General features: G+C 45.1%; 1 protein-coding gene across 1 annotated transcript in view; it reads left to right on the top strand.

The window, feature by feature from the left end:
• Positions 1-5,791: 5,791 nt before the first annotated feature.
• Positions 5,792-18,573, top strand: part of CCDC6 (coiled-coil domain containing 6) — a 91,604-nt gene continuing 78,822 nt past the window's right edge. The window contains exon 1 of the mRNA XM_048506868.1: positions 5,792-6,160. Within this exon, the coding sequence (XP_048362825.1) occupies positions 5,879-6,160 (282 nt within the window). The 5' untranslated portion in view covers positions 5,792-5,878. The remainder of the gene's footprint in view (positions 6,161-18,573) is intronic.

Below are 18,573 nucleotides of genomic sequence, written 5' to 3'. Positions count from 1 at the left end.
TTAAAATATACTAAAGACTCTATAAAAGCATAAAAACATAGCAGCATTACACATACAATGCAACAATAGTGCAATAATGGTGGCGCCCGGTCCCAAGGCTGGGAGGGACAGGCAGTGCTAAATAGATGTTATATCAGGCGTGCTGAAGATGATATAGCACACAACGCAGGGGCATCCGGGAGGCGAAATCCGCGGCTGGCCTCACCAAAGGCCCGGTGGAACAAAACAGTTTTACAGGCCCTGTGGAATTCACCAAGCTCCTGCAGGGCCCACACATCTGATGGAAGGGTGTTCCACCAGGCAGGGGCCAGGGCCGTAAAAGCCCTGGCCCGGGTAGAGGCCAGCCAAATCATGGAGGGGCTGGGGACCATCAGTAAGTTGGCCGATCACAGAGGCCTACCCAGGACATATGGGGTGAGACAGTCGCGAAGGTATGATTCTATTCTATGATAGCCATGTTTACATATTTGAAAGGATGTCATGTTGAAGATGGAGCAAGCTTGTTTTCTGCTGCTCCAGAGACTAGGACATGGGGTAATGGATTCAGGGTACAAAAAAAGAGATTACGTCTAAACATTAGGAAGAACTTCCTGACGGTAAGGGCTGTTTGATGGTGGAATATGCTGCCTCGGAGAATGGTGGAGTCACCTTCTTTGGAGGTTTTTAAACAGAGGCTGGATGGCCATCTGTTGGGAGCGATGGCCCTTGCAGTCTTTTCCAACTCTATAATTCTATAAAGCCCAACACTGATTGTCTGTATGGTTTGAAAGTCATGAAAAGGTTTTATATTCTGGAATAAACTCAGGGGCCCCTTTACATCAGGCTACTTGATATATAACAAATCTGGATTACCCTGTGCAAGAAAGAAAGGATAAACAGCAAATGGAAAAAAAATAAAATCATATATTGATAGAAGTATGCCCTAAATGTTAATTATAGAGTGGTGTAGACATCTTTATTGTAGTGCAAGAATTAGGGATGTACCTTTCCCACTGAAATTGAATGGACAACATTTCTAAGTTTTTGCTATGTTAGAACAACATTTAGTATTGTCAAACCTCTTCAGAATGAATGCAAGGATATTTGTAAAAATAACCCGTTTACTATTATAATGATGCATTTTAGAGAACAGTACTGCTCACTTATGTTTAATCTTACCAAGGATTTATAATGTATTCCTGAATCAAATATCCTCAAGTTTTGATGTGTTTGATTTCACTGGTAATGTTGTGGATTTTGTGGTTAATAAGAGTGATTTCTTTTTCATGCTAGGGGGTTCTTCCAACCTCCTTTGTTGTTTCATCCAGGTATCAGATGGCTAGGCTGTCTGCGCATGAGCAGGGGTATTTCATCCTTAGGTTGAAATTAGCATTGAGGGGGGGGGGGGAGACTTTTGTTCAGTGAATAGTTTTTAGGCTCTTCTGGTCTGATAAATCCTGTGCAAAGTGAAGTACATGTGTGTGTCTAGACCTGCTGAAATAAACTTACTGGTATTGATTTTAAAAAAGACAGAAAGATGGGGATCCAAATTGGGATTTGAGTGCAAGTAGCTGCATTGGTCAAGAGTAAAATGCAAACTGGGGTTCTTAGATTACTCCAGTCACTATTTGGCTGAGGTAATGGTTAACAGCAGGTGGACTTTAATCTGGAGAACCAGGTTTGATTCCCCACTTCTCCACATGAACTCTTATCTGGTGAACAAGATTTGTTTGCCCACTCCTACACTTCTCCTGGGTGACCTTGGGCTAGTCACAGTTCTTCAGAACTCTCTCAGCCTCACCTACCTCACAAGGTGTCTGTTGTGGTGAGAGGAAGGGCAAAGAGTTTGTAAGCTGCCTTGAATTTCCTTGCCAGAGAGAAAGGTGCAGAGGTGGGATCCAGCAGGTTCTCACAGGTTCTTGAGAGTAGGTTACTAATTATTTGTGTGTGCTGAGAGGGCGTTACTAATTGATGATTTTGCCACGTGATTTTTGCCTTAGTTACGCCCCTTCTCTCAGCAGTAGCGCGCAGAACTTGAAGCAGTCTAGCGGGAGGTGCACCGGCGTGTGTGGCAGCCTGCGCCTGCGTGCATTCGTTTCCCACCCAAGGACTGGCACAGTGGCTGCGTCCTTGCCAAAGCCCCGCCCAGGAATGCCCCACCCCTGGAATGACCAGCCACGCCCCCATCGTGCCCCACCCAGCCCCATTGGCACTACGCCACAGTTTGAATCCCGCCACCATGGGAACCTGTTACTAAAATGTTTGGATCCCACCACTGGAAAGGTGGGATATAAATCTAAACTCTTGTCCTTCTAACCAATCTCAAGTGCCGTGCTGCATTTTTTTTCTTTAGGCCTGCAACCTTGCTATAACTTGATTCCAACAGAGCAGTCATACAACTAAAAAACACAATCCTGTTTCTTCAGAAGTAAATCACACTGAATTTAGCAGTGCATATTGGGGACTTCTGCTGAAAGTATGTGTCAAAGACACGTTCTCCCATTTTTAAGTCTTACGTTCCAAAATATCTTTCATGATTGAAACTATGTGTACATGTAACCTACTTATCCTTGGCCACATCAATCTCCATTGGAGACTTAGGAAATAATATATGACAGCACCCTGTGGCTTAACAACCCAATATGAACTTGTTTGAACAAATTAACAAACTTTTAATCTTAACACAACTTTGTATCATTTAAGGATAAATAATAGTGAACATATAGTGAGTATATATATACAGCACAACTCAATTGTACAAAATCTTCAGTGCTGTTTTAAGAAAAAGCACTCAGAACAGTTGCCACCACTAACAGTGTCCAGTAATGACAGATAGCAATAAAGTCCAAACTAGTAATCAAGCAGGGCTTCTTTCTCCCATCTGGCCTTCTGCATCTGATGTAGCTGCTGCAGGTCTTCCCTCAATTTGGGCCTGTAAAAAAATAAGTCATTCCCTCAATTAAGCTGTAGGCCTTCCTTCTCCTACTGCAGGCCAGATCAATTGAGGAGGGTGGGGCTCTTGCAGTTGGTAATAAGTAAGCAAGCTGACCAACTGCACATGCTCAGTGAGCTTTTATCTCCTGGGCCCAACAAAACCAAAAATACTAAAATGGCATGGGTTACATACACGTGTAACTTTTTCAATATAAGATGTTCCTAGAAAAGTTCTTGCTGAAATAAAAGCATTAACTTTCAAAGTGTCACTGAATCTCTTTGTTGTTTTTCCGTGCATATTTACTCAGCAGGCGGTCCTGTGAAGTTTTCAGAAGCCCCAAGGACATTGTAAAGTGCAGGAAGGTTGAGGCATGTTTGTCAAACAGTATTCCTTGCAGAGCCATCAATTGATTCAGAAACCTGGTGGGGGCCTCTCTGTTTTTCCCAGGTGCACACCACTGCCAGATCAGAAGGGGCTGTAAACATTTTAGTGGGATGTTTGAAGGATGAATGTGACAGACGAGTTGAAGTGGAGTAGATTCCACATGCGCTTAATGGATGCATTCAGAAAAGACCTGTGAAGCATATTTGTTCGAGCCACTTCCACAGAACCGCAAATGCTTCAGGAACAAAAGCGGTGCAATATCTTTTATGAAGACTGATCAAAAGACACCGCATTCAACAGGAGTTGGCTGAACAGGCACCATAACCTTAACATTTCATTCCAGCATCAACCTTTATGGTCAGCAGCCCTCTTTTGTCAGAGCTAACCAAGTGGACTCAAGTCCACAAAAGCTTATGCCATAATAAAACCTGCGGGTGGGTGGTTCTTACACAATGACATGTAGCACAATAATTGCTACACAATTATAATGGGAGTTCCACAGAGTACCATCAGTCTGCTGTTGTCCCATTTATATGGTCCTGTTTTTTCTCTAATAGGTGATTTGTTGCTGGGGGGCGGGTGTTGTTTGGTTTTTCAGCATGGAATATAGCCTCTATGACCTTTGCACAACTATTTTATCACGTTCTCAAGAGGGTATGCAATCTGGAAGGTGCTGAAAAGCATGGTTCTGGTTAACAGCATCTGAATTGCTTGCTACGGTTGCCATTTTAAATTTTTTAAATGGTGTGATTACATTACTGTGCGTATACTATGAAATCCCACTGAACTCAGTAGGATTCACTTCAGTGTGTTAATATTTAGGACTGCACAGTCTTCATACAAAAATCCTGTGTGTATGAACTCCAAGAGCTCTGGAGTTCTCCACAATACTTCACCAGCTTAAGCCTGGAGAACTGGGAAGGTTATGTAGTTGGTCCAAACAAAGGAAGTCCAGCTGGCCTCAGCCAGGGCTTTTTCGGCCCTGGCACCAACCTGGGAAAATGTAGTCTGGTGCAAAATCTGAGTTTTCTGCCCCCCACCCCCACCCCACCCCACCATGGGTGGCCGCCCTCCCCCACCACGACCAACAATTTTTTTTGCACCAGGTCTTGAGGTCAGTGTGTGGACTTGGATGGAAGGAAGGGCATGGGGGTGATTTTCCGCCTCCCCTCCAATGCGGTTGAATGGCTGCAGCCCAGGATGTTTGCAGTGGTGGGATTCAGCAGGTTCGCACCACTTCGGCACAACCAGTTGTTCAAATGGTGCTTGTAAACAACCAGTTGTTAAATTATTTGAATCCCATTACCAGAACTGGTTGTTAAACTATTTGAATCCCACCACTGGACATTTGACCCCTGGGCGGGAAGTCCAGTGGTGGGATTCAGCAGGTTCACACCACTTTGGCAGAACCGGTTGTTAAAATGGTGCTTGTAAACAACCAGTTGTTAAATTATTTGAATCCCACCCCTGAATCCCATGTCCCTGAGTGGAACACTCCTTCTGAGCAGTACAAGGCCCTGCAGGATCTTATGCAATTCTGCATGGCCTTCAAGACAGAGTTGTTCCACCAGGTGAAGGAAGTTATGGCAACATCTTGGAGCCACCCCATCTATCACCCCAGAGTATTAAATTGCCAGGGTTGGAATATTATCTAGTGCCCTTGTTATGCAAATTCAAATTGAGATGTTTTAGAAATATTGCCTCTTGTACGACAATATTTATGATGAAATGTTAATGTTTTAAATTGTTTTAAGATGGTTGTACACTGCCACAAGGGGGAGGGGCAGGATTAATAAATTAATCAAATAAATAAATAAAATGGCTTTACACTGCCCCAAGACCAAAAGGGGAAGGAAGGAAGGGATATCAAATTTAATTAGTAAAAGTCTTCTTTTGCAAGGCAGAAGGTAACAGGATTTTGCTTAGCTGAACCAAATTCCCCCAAGGTTTGAACAGTTTGGATACAGGCTGAAGACGCATCCAGGTGGTGCAATCCTATGCAGTTACTCCACTCAACCCACTGACATCAAGCGGGGGTTTAGACTGGAGTAACTTTGGAGTAACTCTGCACTGAACTCTACCGCCAGTGAGCAGACTGCAAGACATCCTGTTGGTTTGCCGGACAGAATTTGGCACATTTGCCAGATTGGTCTACTGAGCTTGGTTTGCTAGACAGAGCATCCATTCATTGTTTTAATAAATCTGGTTAAGGCAACCTGTCTAATGACCCCCTCAGCCAAACGAACCCCCGCGTCTTTTTAAAGAGGGAGACTTATTTCGCTGTGTGCTTCCCCACCCGTCAGATATCTGCCCAAGGAAAGACATCGGAAACAGTGAATGGAAAGGAATGTTGCGCGCCTGGAACTTTGTCGCCCCATTCCGTTCCAGCCGGCTGCAGTACCGTAGGCGCCTGTTGGCGTCGCTGTGGGCCAGCCGAGGGACCGGGCGGCGCCCTTCTTGGCGTCGAGAGAGAGCGGCGGGGACGCGCGGACGGAGCCTGCGCCGCCTCCGCCCCACCGTCACAGCCGCCCGGGAAGCGCGGGCGGGTAGCAGGCAGGGCGGGCCCGTGTGCGCGCGGGGATGGCGGACAGCGAGAGCGACACGGACGGCGGCGGAGGAGGCGGTGGCGGCGGCGGCGGGGGGCCGGGCGCGGTGCCCGGGAGCGCGGCAGGGCCGGCGGCGGGGGGCGGCAAGGCGGGCGGCATCGTGATCTCGCCGTTCCGCCTGGAGGAGCTGACCAACCGGCTGGCCTCGCTGCAGCAGGAGAACAAGGTGCTCAAGATCGAGCTGGAGACCTACAAGCTCAAGTGCAAGGCGCTGCAGGAGGAGAACCGCGACCTGCGCAAGGCCAGCGTCACCATCGTGAGTCGGGCCCGGGCGGGGAAGGCAGGCTGCCCGCACCCGGGGACCAGGCGGTTGCCCTGGCCTGGTGCAATGGGACGGGGCTGCAAAGAGGCTTAGCCCGCGCCGCCTTTAAATGCAAAGGCTCTGGCTTGTGCAAACGGAGGGCAGCTCCCTATGGACGTGAGGGCGCCGGGTTGCAGCTTCCGGGAAGAGTGGGGCCTCCTTGCAATGCGGTGCAATCCGAGGCTGAGCGACTGTAGTTTAAATCCGAATCGGCTTAGACTGGGGTGACTCTCTTTAGGATTGCACTGTTTGTCTGTTTCTCACGCCTCCCCACTCTCGGCCTTGCTCATGGGGAGTAAGAATGGGGTGCCAACTCTGGCCTGGGAGATTCCTGGAAATTGGGGGGGGGGCTCTTGGAGAGAAAGGGTTGGCTTCTGAACTGGTGGATTCTTCCAAGCAAACGGGTTCCTGTAAAATAAATACTAGAACAGGTGGGTGCCGTGCAAAACTATCCGTTGGAAACTAGAAAGGCCACTGGCTGCTTAATGCAAACACGTGCAAAATCTTATGCAAGCGATTTAGTGCAAATCAGTGTAAAAACTACAGGTCATTGCATATAACGCATGCAGCATGGCTATCTGGAAATGCTCATATACATTCAACCACAAAGTGGAAATAATTAGCCAGTCCCAGAATCCAGCTATTCCCGTGTCAAATATTGCAAAAAGTTCAATGACGGTAAATTACCCTGCCTTCCTAACTGGTTAGTTTCAAAAGGATCTGTGTATTCTGGAGATCAGCTGTAACTCCTCCAGGAAAGCTAGAGGCTGGTAACCCTAAGTGAAAATGTCTAAGAGTCTTGTGACTCCCTAAAGGCTAGCGTGGTCTTATATCAGTTTTAGCTTTGGGTGGTCTTCAGCCCAGTTTTCTGCAAACACGCCAGCTCAGTCGTTTTATGTAGGAGCTGATAAGGCCTAGCAGTCTAGGCCCTGTGAAACGCAGGGAGAAATGCTGGGGGCATTCTGCTGTTCACATCTCAGTAAAAATACAAAGACTGTCCACTGACTATGCTAAACTCTTCCAACAGTATTGTGTGGGGAGTCCTAGGTTTTTCTGAGAGAGTTGTACACGTGAACAAATCACAAATCTTTGGCCCTTTCTGCGTCCGTCCCCCCCCCCCCTCACCTCGTCCTCCAGCATCAGTCTAGAGGGCTCCAGGGGTTGGAGGGTAGCGTGGGCGGGTCTCAGCAGCCCCCCAGACTGACGCTGGAGGTCAAGGTGAGTGGGGGACAGAAAAGCGGCGTCTTCGGCGTGGTGCGAACCCGATGGCAGCGCTTTCCAAAAACCTCCCTCGCCTGTGCAAACAGCACCCCAGGGACCAGTGTTTTTCCATCCCTGGGCCGCTGTTTTTGGCCCCGTGCGGAAAGGGCCTTAGTTCAAGGTGGAGGAAGTAGTTTGAAACCTCTCAAATAGTTCTACCCAATTCAGTAGTTTCACAATGGAGTCTCCTTCTGAAGTTTTCTTAAGCAGTTGCGATTTTGGTGTTGGAATCAGAGTGTATGGGAAGAGTGAAATGTTCTCCAAAGGAAATTTTTGCATATGGTTGAAGGAGAGCGGGTGGTGTTTCTGTGTTTTCTTATACGTGCCAACACTTTGAAAACAGACAAGCCAGTTGCTGACATGAGCTCTCTGGGGACAGGTTTGTGCAGGTAGGATTTGCTTGTTTTATAGCTACTTTGGGTCACCAAGCCAAGAGTGATAAAGATGTTTCAACTTACAACCTAGAGGAGTCACTGAGTATTCCCCTTTTCTTTCCTCGCATACACAAATGGTTTAAGGTTAAGTCTGTATAGTGAAATAAAATCTGCATGGATGTGAGCCCAAGGCCTGCCTTTCCCTCCTAGCAGCAACTGACATCGGTTGGCTGGATCCTTGTAGTGTACTTTGTGCTTTTCTTTAGAGAGGATCATTAATGTGGTATGATTTTAATGCTAATGTTCTCTGAGGAGGGAATATCACTTAGTACTAGATTAAGCACTCATCAAGACTTGTGCAGTGAATGTTCCAGAGGGTTGGTCTGTTGCAGCAGAACTTGTTAAGATGGGCAGCTGAATCTACCTGTGGCAGATCAGCATTCTGAAACCACACTGTGTTCACATGCCTCCATCTATGTGTGATTGTGTGTGCAGGTGTTACATTTGAACAGAGTTCAAATGGAGTTTGCATGGAGTTATTTCGTCCATACTGCGTAATAGTTTTCATCAGGAGGGAGTAATAGCAGAGCTGGTACAAACCAGTTAATTCTCTTTCTCGTTGTATTAGTTCGACGGTATTCTCTACCTTTGAACTAGGCCTGTTTGTTTTCCATAACTTTGATACTAGGGGAGAGGATTCTTTATCCCACTGAAGTTCTGTGGTTTTCAGGAGATCCAGAATTGCATTTTTCCCCCTACAGAGTTGATGGAAAGTCTGTAGCCATTCCCTGTTTGTTTTGCTTTGAGATCTGCAAATGACTGTGTATGGCCTTGTTTTGCACAGTGTTGCAAGGCCATACTTGAGTGCCTCCAGGGGGAGTGGGGTTGGATCTAGATGTGCTGAATAGTTTGCCAAATGCAGTGTATGTTGTATGCACAGTCTGGCTAAAGAGCTCTGGGAACTGACACAGCACTTAATAGGCCGAATTCCCACTGAAAATTTAATCTAGATACAACCAAGTTTCAAAAGAATCAGCACCTTTTCATCCAGGTTCCAACATCCTCATTGCAGCATGTTTCTAGTGAAGACTTGGCGGGGGTGTGTGTGTGTGCCTGCTGTCAGGGGTGCAGTTGTTAAGCTAGCAACCCCAAAATTTCAGAGTATTTTTAGGAGACCCTCCTGATGATACCACCGAGGTTTGGTTCATGGGGGCCAAAGTTATGGACCCTCAAATATGTAGCCCCCATCTCCTATTAGCTCGCAGTGGAAACAATGGGAGACGGGGCATCCCCTTTGGGAGTCCATAGCTTTGGAGCCCCTGGACCAAACTTCACAAAACTTGGGTGGTATCAATAGGAGACTCTCCTGATGATACCACCGAGGTTTGGTGAAGTTTGGTTCATGGGGGCCAAAGATATTGACCCTCAAATGTGTAGCCCCCATCTATTAGCTCCCATTTGGAGTGTTTTTTCCCCCAAAAAGATGCATATACAAGCAAGTCCAGGAAAATCCTGTGAAAAGGGGGTGGCAGGCTGATCTGCGGTTCGGCTGTGAGGAGATTTCGAGGGAATCTGGATATTTTGGGTGACTATCCCAGGATTAATCGCCAATGAGGATATCACCAATAGTTGGAATAGAACTAGGCTTAAAAGGCTGAGCCTTGATAACAAATATGGGGCCTTGTAGCCGTTTTAAGCCTTTTTCCCCCCTTGTGTGACCCGTTAAGTAACGTGGATCTAGGCAAGGTAGGAACACACTCAACATCATGTATTTTGTCTGTTGTAAACATAGTTGAATTGTTGACAAATATACTATGAAAACAGCAACAAATTTAAAGGAGTTAGACTGTCTTTTGCAGGGGGGACCTCATGGTACCTTAAAAACTGCAACACTCTTTTGTTCAAAGCACGTGTTGTGATTTTCAGTGGATAGATTTAACTTGTCTCTATACACCTGAAATGTGCTGGTGGACTCGGACAGTTTAATAGGGCTGCCAACTTTTGTTATAGGAAAGTTATTTCCCTTCTCACATACTGTCCCATTTGTGGTTGCAGAGTGGGAGTTCACTGGGAAGCAGAACTTATCTATGATTTTTTACTCCCAGTCCTTCAATTGGTATTGTAGCAATAAACAAGAAATGAATCTGAAATGTCTTGGGGAGGTTTATACCTTTTGGTTCTACTGTTATAGCTTTTGTGGGTTCTCAGAAGTGCCTGTAGCTATTCAGACACAGCGTGGAATCTCTTGCTAGAGACACGATGTCTCTTTTTGTTTTCATTCCTTATAGGAAAATCAGAGCCTCTGGGGAACTAGTACTCCCTGTGTACCTATGCAAATCAACATCTTATTTAAAAGATTCTATTTGTAAAAGGGAAGGTAGGTAAGTTAGCTTATAATAGCAAAAAGTTGCTATAGCACAGGGGTAGGGAACCCTTAACACTCAAAGAGCCATTTGGACCTGTTTTCCACGGGAAAAGAAACACTTGGAACCGCAAATAATTTTTGACATTTAAAATAAAGATAACACTGTATATATTGGGGTTTTTTTACCTTTTACTCCGCTCATTCTGAGAAGTGCATGGATGTGTCCGGCCTGCTGCCTGCAGGGCGGGCAAGGATGGGGCCAGCAGCTCGGTCTTGCCGGCCGCCGGGAAAGCGCCTGCCCCGCTCAAACGGGGCGAGCGAGAGGGGAAGGCTGCGGCGCGGCGCGGCCCAGCTGGCTGTGGGCAATTGGTGCGCCTGCCCTGCTGCTTGCAGGGCAGGCAAGGATGGGGCCGGCAAGGATGAAGCTGGTGGCTTGGCCTCGCCGGCCGCCGGGAAAGCGCCCGCCCCGCTTCAACGGGGCAGGCAAGAGGGGAAGCCTGTGGCGCAGCCCAGCTGCCTGTGGGCAGTTGGTGCGCCTGCCCTGCTGCTTGCAGGGCAGGCAAGGATGGGGCCGGCGGCTCGGCTCGTGGAGCTGCAGTGCAAGGGCAGAAGAGCCGCATGCGGCTCTTGAGCCGCAGGTTCCCTACCCCTGCTATAGCATCTTTAGGGACTTAAGAAACCAGGACTAATGCTAATATAGCTGATGTGAGCTGCATTTTTTCCCTAATCATAGAAGCTGTGATCTTTCATTATAACTGAAAGGAAAGTCTTTTCATTCCTGTGTTAATCTCCCTAATGATAGCCCTTTCTGCTTTGCTTTTGTGAAGTGGTTGGATTTCCTTGATTGTATCACATGCAAATTTGATCTAATCAGATTTCACTCAAAAGAAAAGCTGAAAACAAAAATACACCAAAAAAGGAAACTGATTAAATGAGAGGACTGTGAGTCTATTACGTAAAGGTAGTTCCCTGCATAAGCACCAGGTCAGTATTGACCCGTGAGGTGATGTCACAACACAATGTTTACAAGGCAGGCTATATTTACAATGTGGTTTGCCTCTGCCTGCCCCAGTTGTCTACACTTGACTCCCAGCAAATCAGGTTTGCCCTTCTCTTATTTTTAAAGATGATGATTATGAGCAGGTATTCCTATTTTTGCATGACAATTCTAAAAAATGCTCCAAAACATGTCTAGATGTGGTGCGGCATGTGTGCATTACTTGATATGAGCTCTGTGGTATACAGTACCCATGAGACTGCTACCATAGATACCTAAGGAGATTCCTGCTGAATCAGACTCCGGCTCCATGTAGCCTGGTATCCTGTTTCACTCAGAGGTCAACAGACAGGGTATAAATATCAACATCATCCCCATGAGGTTGCCTCTTAGTGCTGGTGTTCAGTTCGCTGCCGCCTCTGAATGTGGAGGTTTCCGTTCTTTTCTGAGGACTCACTGATGGATCTGTCCTCCACAAGTCCTTTAGAAGCCATCTGTGTGGGTAGCCATCTTTATATCCAGTGGCAGTAAGTTCCACAGTTTAACCACTTGTTTAGTAAAGATGTGTTTCTTGATGTCTGTCTTGAATCTATTGCCTGTTGACTTCACTGGGCAACCCAGTGTTCTGGTATTGTGGGTGAGGGAGAAAAAATATCTCTTTCCACCCCATGCATGATTTTATAAACCTCTGCTGTGTGCCCACTTAGTCATGTTTGTTGTCTAAAAGTAAATGGTTCCTTCTGTTTCAAGTCCCAGACCCCTAAAAGAAAAAGTGGACCCATTTTTGCTGTAGTTCTGTTTGTGCTACTGAGAGCTATTGGCGGCAGGTAGCTTTTGGAAGTGGTTACAAGAGGATGACCACTCCAGATAGGAGGAGGGCATTGCTCTTCGGTCAGGGGTATACGATAGCTGTGCTCCCCTGCTAGAACTTCCAAGCAAGCTCAAGGAAAACATTTTCCATGATTTTACAGTCTTGAAAATTTGATGACTTTGCCTTTTCTTTATTCATATTCTAGAGGAAAGCATGTTGAATGCATCAGTGCTTTCTTTGCTTTGGATATCCTATCCCCAAAAGGATGTGGTCTCCTGAGGTTTGCTAGAAGTAGACTCGGGATGTGCAACATTTGGACAGATGGAGATTCTTCAGATTCTTCTTTGTCTTGAATTCAGAGCACAAACATTGAATTGCATGCTGTCTAGTAATTCCAGTAGTCACTGATCTTATGAACGGGGGCATAATGGATCTCCAGCCAAAAGGAGTGCATCTACGTCTGACTTCCTAAATTAGTTGGAACTGTCCTTAACCATCTTCCTGTTGAAGCTAACGTGGGCATTCTTAATTTGCTGTCTGATCTTGTGTGGTGGCTCCTTCTACAGAGTTTGCAAGAAATCCTTCGATGTGCTTTTGAAGGTATTTTCATCTCGCTTTTATTTTATTTTGTTCAGTTTCGATCCTGCCCTCCCCCAACGAAGGTCAGAATCAGGGCGGCTAATAGCCATGTAATAAATCATTAAAAAGCAATATATCGCAATTCATCAACAGTTGACACTCAGATTAATTAAAAGTTACTTAAAAGACTGTATTGAATGATAACCTTCATATGGATGAACAGAAAACCCACATGGGATACAGCCGGCAGCAACAGCGGATACAACACTAGGAGGGTTAACAGGGGAGGCCAATTGATGTGAAACCATTGCTGCCCTCAACTATATAGGCCTGGTGGAACATCTCCCTCCTACAGGCCTGCGGAAGTGAGCCAAATTTCAAAGGGCCCAGGTCTCTTTCAACGGAGAGTTCCACCCAGCTGGGATGAGAGCTGAAAAAGCCCTGGCTGTGGTTGAAGACAGCAGGGTATGTCTTAGGTCAGGAGCCACCAGTAAGCTGGACTCAGTTGAGCACAGCACTCTTGAGGGAGGTGGAGGTGTTGGGATAGGTGGTCCCAATGTTATGATGGTCTCAGACCGTTTAGGATTTTAGAGGTCAATACCAAGGCCTTGAACTTGACCTGGTATTCAACTGCTAATGCAGTTGGTGGAGCACTGATTGAATAGGTGCTGCCCATGGGACCCCTGTAAGGAACTGCCCCACTGTGTTCTGGACCAGTTGTAGCTTTCTGAAGCAGTTTCAAGCGTAGCCCTGTGTACAGTGGGTTACAGTTATCTAATCTGGAGGTAACTGTTGCATGGATCCCTGTGGCTAAATCATGGGGGAACAGGTAAGGTAGCAGCGGCCTGGTTTGGCAGAGATGGACAAACACCATCCTGGCTGTATTTATGACTTGGGCCTCCAAAGAACAGGAGGCATCCAAAACCACACCTGAACTCAGGCCCCTTCCGCACACGCAAAATAATGCATTTTCAAACGACTTTCACAACTGTTTGCAAGTGGATTTTGCTATTCCACACAGCTTCAAAGAGCACTGAAAGCAGTTTGAAAGTGCATTATTCTGCATGTGCGGAATGAGCCAGAGAAAGCTTGTGTAAGTGGAACGCCCATCAAGAGTTGGGAGCTGAAATCCTTGCCCTAGACGTCCCCAACCACAGGACCCCTCCCTCTTTCACAGATTCAGTTTCAGACAGCGCTGTTTTAATCATCTCACAACAGTCTCCAAGGCACATGACCAGAGTATCTGGGACAGCGTTCCTGCAGAGTCTGTTAGCTCTTCATAGCACATAAAGTCTCTTGCTGTGTTTTATGTTGTTGTTGTTTTGCTGTACCTAGCTCTGTGGCTCTTTCAAAGTAAAGCAAAAATACAGAATGTTTTAAAATGCTTTAAATGTCTTAAAAGTGCAAGTTGACTAAAATTCACGTATTTGTACAAGGTGCTAAATTGAATTCTGTTTAGTACCAAAGAGGAGGTCTTCTAGTTCCCAGCTTTTCAAGTTTTATGCCAGTGAGAGTATTTATTGAAATACGCTCTGTTTAGAGTTTATATTTTTAATGCTTAATAAAGGCCCAAGAGCTGGCTGGACATAGAGAAAGAGGACCAAACCATCTCTAAACCCCATCTTTTAACTTCAGAATACCTGGGTATACCAGGTATTCTTTGACACTGAGTTTTAGCAAGTACCATGTTAGAAGCCTACAGCTTATGTAAATTTCATACTCATTTGCAAGGTTGACTAGAAAAGCCTGTTTCTGGTTATTACAGAGAATGTTTTAGTGTCTCAGATGCAAATCCACATATTAAATATTCAATATTTATGAAAGGTAAGGCTACAAGCTTGCAATTTGTATGCAAGTACAGAAGGGTAAACCTGATGTCACAAAACAGTGATTGTCTTCCCCTTCTTTTAAATTGGAAAACATGAGTACAAAACCATACTCATATGCAAAAATACACATTTTGAACTTCAGTAAATTGTTGAGTTTTTCTGTCTTGCAAGGGGTAGCCAGCTTCCAGTAAAGTACTTTATGATCTGGACAAGGAATTCTTATCCATTTGGACTTGGTCAAGTTTTGATGAATTTTTATTTGGAGTAGGACAATTCGAATGATTCATCCATTGTTAAGAACATTTAAAACCCATCCTCTTGGTTCTCACACCCGGTGTATTTCAGTCATCTTTGGACAGAACAATATGAAGTCTTAATTGGGAAAATGATTTTTTTTAAAAAGAGGAAATTTTGAAGAGAGGTTTTGCAATAAAATTGCATTCTTATTCAATTCTTTGGCCTTTTCATTGCATCATAAAAAGTAATGTGATTTTTCCATTTGTATTTGAGCACTGAAGTAGTTATTTAACAAGGGGCTCGAAGTTGAGGTCACACATCTCTTCTTGGTCACTAGAAGAGTGACTGGCAAGAACGTAGAGATGGAATGCAGTAGGTGACCAGCTCCCCAGAAGGGTGACAGATAGAGAAGGTAACCAGAACGTCCTTCCATGTTAATCATTTAAAAGGAATCAACGTGCTGGAAACCTTACTATATAATTAATCTCTCAAATTTATCACCTGTATGGCACATTGCATAGCTGCAAAATACAAGGATATACCTGAAACAATAAGACCATTTCTTTTCTTTTGTTTTGCCAAAAACATTTCACTGGCTGTTCTTTATAATTTTTGATATGACACATAGCGGTCGTTCTCTGAGGCTTTTAGAGGCTGAAACATAACATGTAAGACAGATCGCTTTTAAGTGGGTGCTGTATGTTCAGACATTTATTAGCACATGTAGTTCTGAAGGAGCAGCTGAAAAGTCAGAAAGGTGCAACATTTCTATAGCAACCTCTTAGCTATCAATTTTTATATCCTTGGAAGTCTCTGTAAAATGAGAAACGTTTTGACTGTAGTAGCGAAGGCACTTAGGGGTTTAAAAAATCAAACCACCTACCACCGTGTGAAGCATGAAGAGAAATGATGGTGAAATCAATTTTGTATAATAAACGAAGTTGTAGAATGCAAGCAGCAAGGAACAGGGTTGGAACATAATAGGATACTCATATTAGGCTATGATTATCAGTTGCTATGCGGTTTTTTGCTCTGAGTTTCAGGACACTTCCTATTTTAGTTCATTTGCAGTGCAGTCCATCTGGGGTGGGGGCAAAAGGACTCATGGAAGTGGTACAAGGGGCATGGCAACGTGGGTGCCCACTGCGCCAGCACAAGGGGCAAATGCACTGGGCAAGTGAATGCGCCGGCATCGGGACACCACGTGGCTTGACGGTGCCCAAACCCAGAAGCTCTCTGAGAGCTGGAGCAAGTTTTTCTGCACGTTAGAATTGGAGACTCTTTCTACTCTTGCATTTCGAAAAGTTCGTACTCTAAAAAGTAAACAGTTTCCCCCGTGAGGAGCCCCCGCCCCCAATGTTTCTGCATGAGTCACCGTTCTAGGAATGCCTCCGGATGGCAGGTGATTTGGCTGCTTCTCTTTACTTGGAGCGATTGGACTGATAAGTAACACCGCGTGCAGTAATGTGGCAGAATTTAGCTATTTTCCCAGGTGAAAGTGGTCTGGGAAGCCAGAACTGTAAATCATACAGAGTTGCGGCCTCTACTGTGGGAAGGAACACTGGGTTTACAGGAGGCTTAATTTTCTTAATGCGTTTTTCTCATTGCGCTGGCTTGTAAATCTTCCTTATCAGTTGCAAAATAACACCTGTGTGTAGGCTGAGATGCTGTGAGATGGATCGGGCAGAATCAAAGGAATGCCGTGGGCACATAGAGGGGTTTTTGTGCAGGCCTGGAGTCTCTCCCCCTCCCCATCCAATGTCAGCTCCTCGTGATTTCTCAAAGGCCGCTTTCAAAGGTCCCGAGTTCAGGGAGCAGTTTGTTCAGCTACTTGGGTGGTGATGGCTCCGAAACCTCACCACACACCCAGAGACTCCTTGTGTGGCGCTCCATAGCTGGGCTGTTATCGGGGTTGTTTTCCTGTCAGAGGAGGATGATTCAAGGGATGCCCCCTCCAAGCAAGTGATGAGTGCTCTCAGCACTAATCTTGAAGGCCCTTGTGAAGAGCAGCAGCCATGTCAGGCTGCTGCAAAATCTATTAAATCTATTCACCCCAAATGAGCCTAGTGCAGGATAGATGCCATGTGTGGTTGAATAACTTGAAATTAATTTAGAATTTTCCCAGTCAGTATACAGTGTAATCCTCTCCCCTCAAGTGTGTTTTCTCTGGTTAAATCAGGAAAAAAGTGTGATGAGTTCCTTATGTTTATACCTAGTATTGTTTTCCAACTCTTAGATTTACAAATTTAGTCAGCTTCTGAAGGTATAACAGGTTTTTTTTGTGTGTGTGTACTATTGTCATCAGTAAGAGAGTTTTGGAGACTATTCTGTTCACATATGCAATTAATCTGTCTCCAGTTATGTACACAGATTGTTAAAATACAGAATATACAAGATTCATTTTCCTCAGTATCGGTGGCTCCCTGAAGTGGTTTTATAAGGTAGTTTCCTGTTCAGTTGTAGGTTCCTTTTTTCCCTTTGGTATTGTGTTGCTTTTTTAATAGTAGAAGTGAATGGTGGCCTCTTTCCCTTGGTTCATATACTGTTCTAAGGGAATGAAAATATAGGACCTTTATCAAGGAGGGGAAATCCATGGTAGAGCCTCTGCTTTGTACCCAGAGGGTCTTAACATTTACTACCAGCATCTCCAGCTAAAAGGTTTAGGTGGTGGTTGATGTGAGAGACTGGGATCTGAGTCCCTAGAGCAGGGGTCTGCAACCTGTGGTTCTCCCGATGTTCATGGACTACAATTCCCATCAGCCCCTGTCAGCATGGCCAATTGGCTGATGGGATTTGTAGTCCATGAACATCTGGAGAGCTGCAGGTTGCAGACTCCTGCCCTAGAGAGCCCTTGCCTGTCCGAGGGCACAGAACTGACCCTGATATTTTATTTTACCCGGACCAATGGACTGATTCCGTGTAAAGCATGTTCATCTTGTGTTCAGCATAGTCATTCATCACAAGTAGTTCCTGAGGCTTTTCTCCTGAAGTGGAGCGCAGATGTTGGATTGCTTTTAGCATGTAAAACCCAATAATAGAAGTTAGACATCTGAGCTCTCCATATATGACAATCCCATGTGCCTTAAAATGTCAGAAGAATCCATGAGCCGTCAGAGATTGAACATAATCTACACCAGCGTTTTTACAGAAAAGAGCATCTAAAGAAGTGTTATTGAGGTCTTATTTTTTTTAATCAGTCTGCCACTTCCTTCCATTGATAAGGGAACTATCAAGCAACTCACCCTATAAAAGCAAATGGCAGCCACGGCAATTGAACAGTGATATTTTTTGCCTTTTCTCCCACTCCATCCCTGAGGAGTTTCTACACCGCTGACATATCACCATGGGTTTTTTGGGCAGACATACCAGTTGTCAGTAATGGCTTTGATTAAAACCAGGAGGTTTAGCGGCTGATGTTTTCCTTGGGTTTTTGGTTGTTCGAAATCCATTCTGCAGTTAGTGTCCACTAGACACATTTGGGTTTTCTTTTCTCCCTCCCTCCCTTTTGTGTGTGTAGAGAAATTGCAAAAGCATTGATAAGGTAGGTGGCTGAGAGAGCATTTGAGACTTAAGGAATGTTTTCATGGATACTCTTGGCTTCCCAGGATTTTAAAAGATCTTTTAAGTTGTCCTGAAAAAATGTCACTGAAAGAGGAGCCATAAAATGAAAAGGGAGGCTGCCTGTTGAAGTATCAGCCCACAGTGGTAACAGTGTATATAAGCAGCATTTTCCAAGCAAAGTGATTTTGCTGCTAATGGCAAAGGATATATTACGTGGTTCCTTATGATCAGGAAAAGTAGTTCCTAATTTAGTTTCCTCCAGAAGGATGTGGTCAAAATGTCACGGCAAAATTTATTGAATGACCAGATAGTAAAGTCCAGAACTGAAATTTGATAGAACTGAAATTTCCCAGTT

This window comes from Sphaerodactylus townsendi, linkage group LG08, assembly GCF_021028975.2.
Source record: "Sphaerodactylus townsendi isolate TG3544 linkage group LG08, MPM_Stown_v2.3, whole genome shotgun sequence".
NCBI lineage: Eukaryota > Metazoa > Chordata > Lepidosauria > Squamata > Sphaerodactylidae > Sphaerodactylus > Sphaerodactylus townsendi.
The sequence above is the reverse complement of the archived record's forward strand: the minus strand, read 5'-3'. Positions and strand labels throughout refer to the sequence as shown.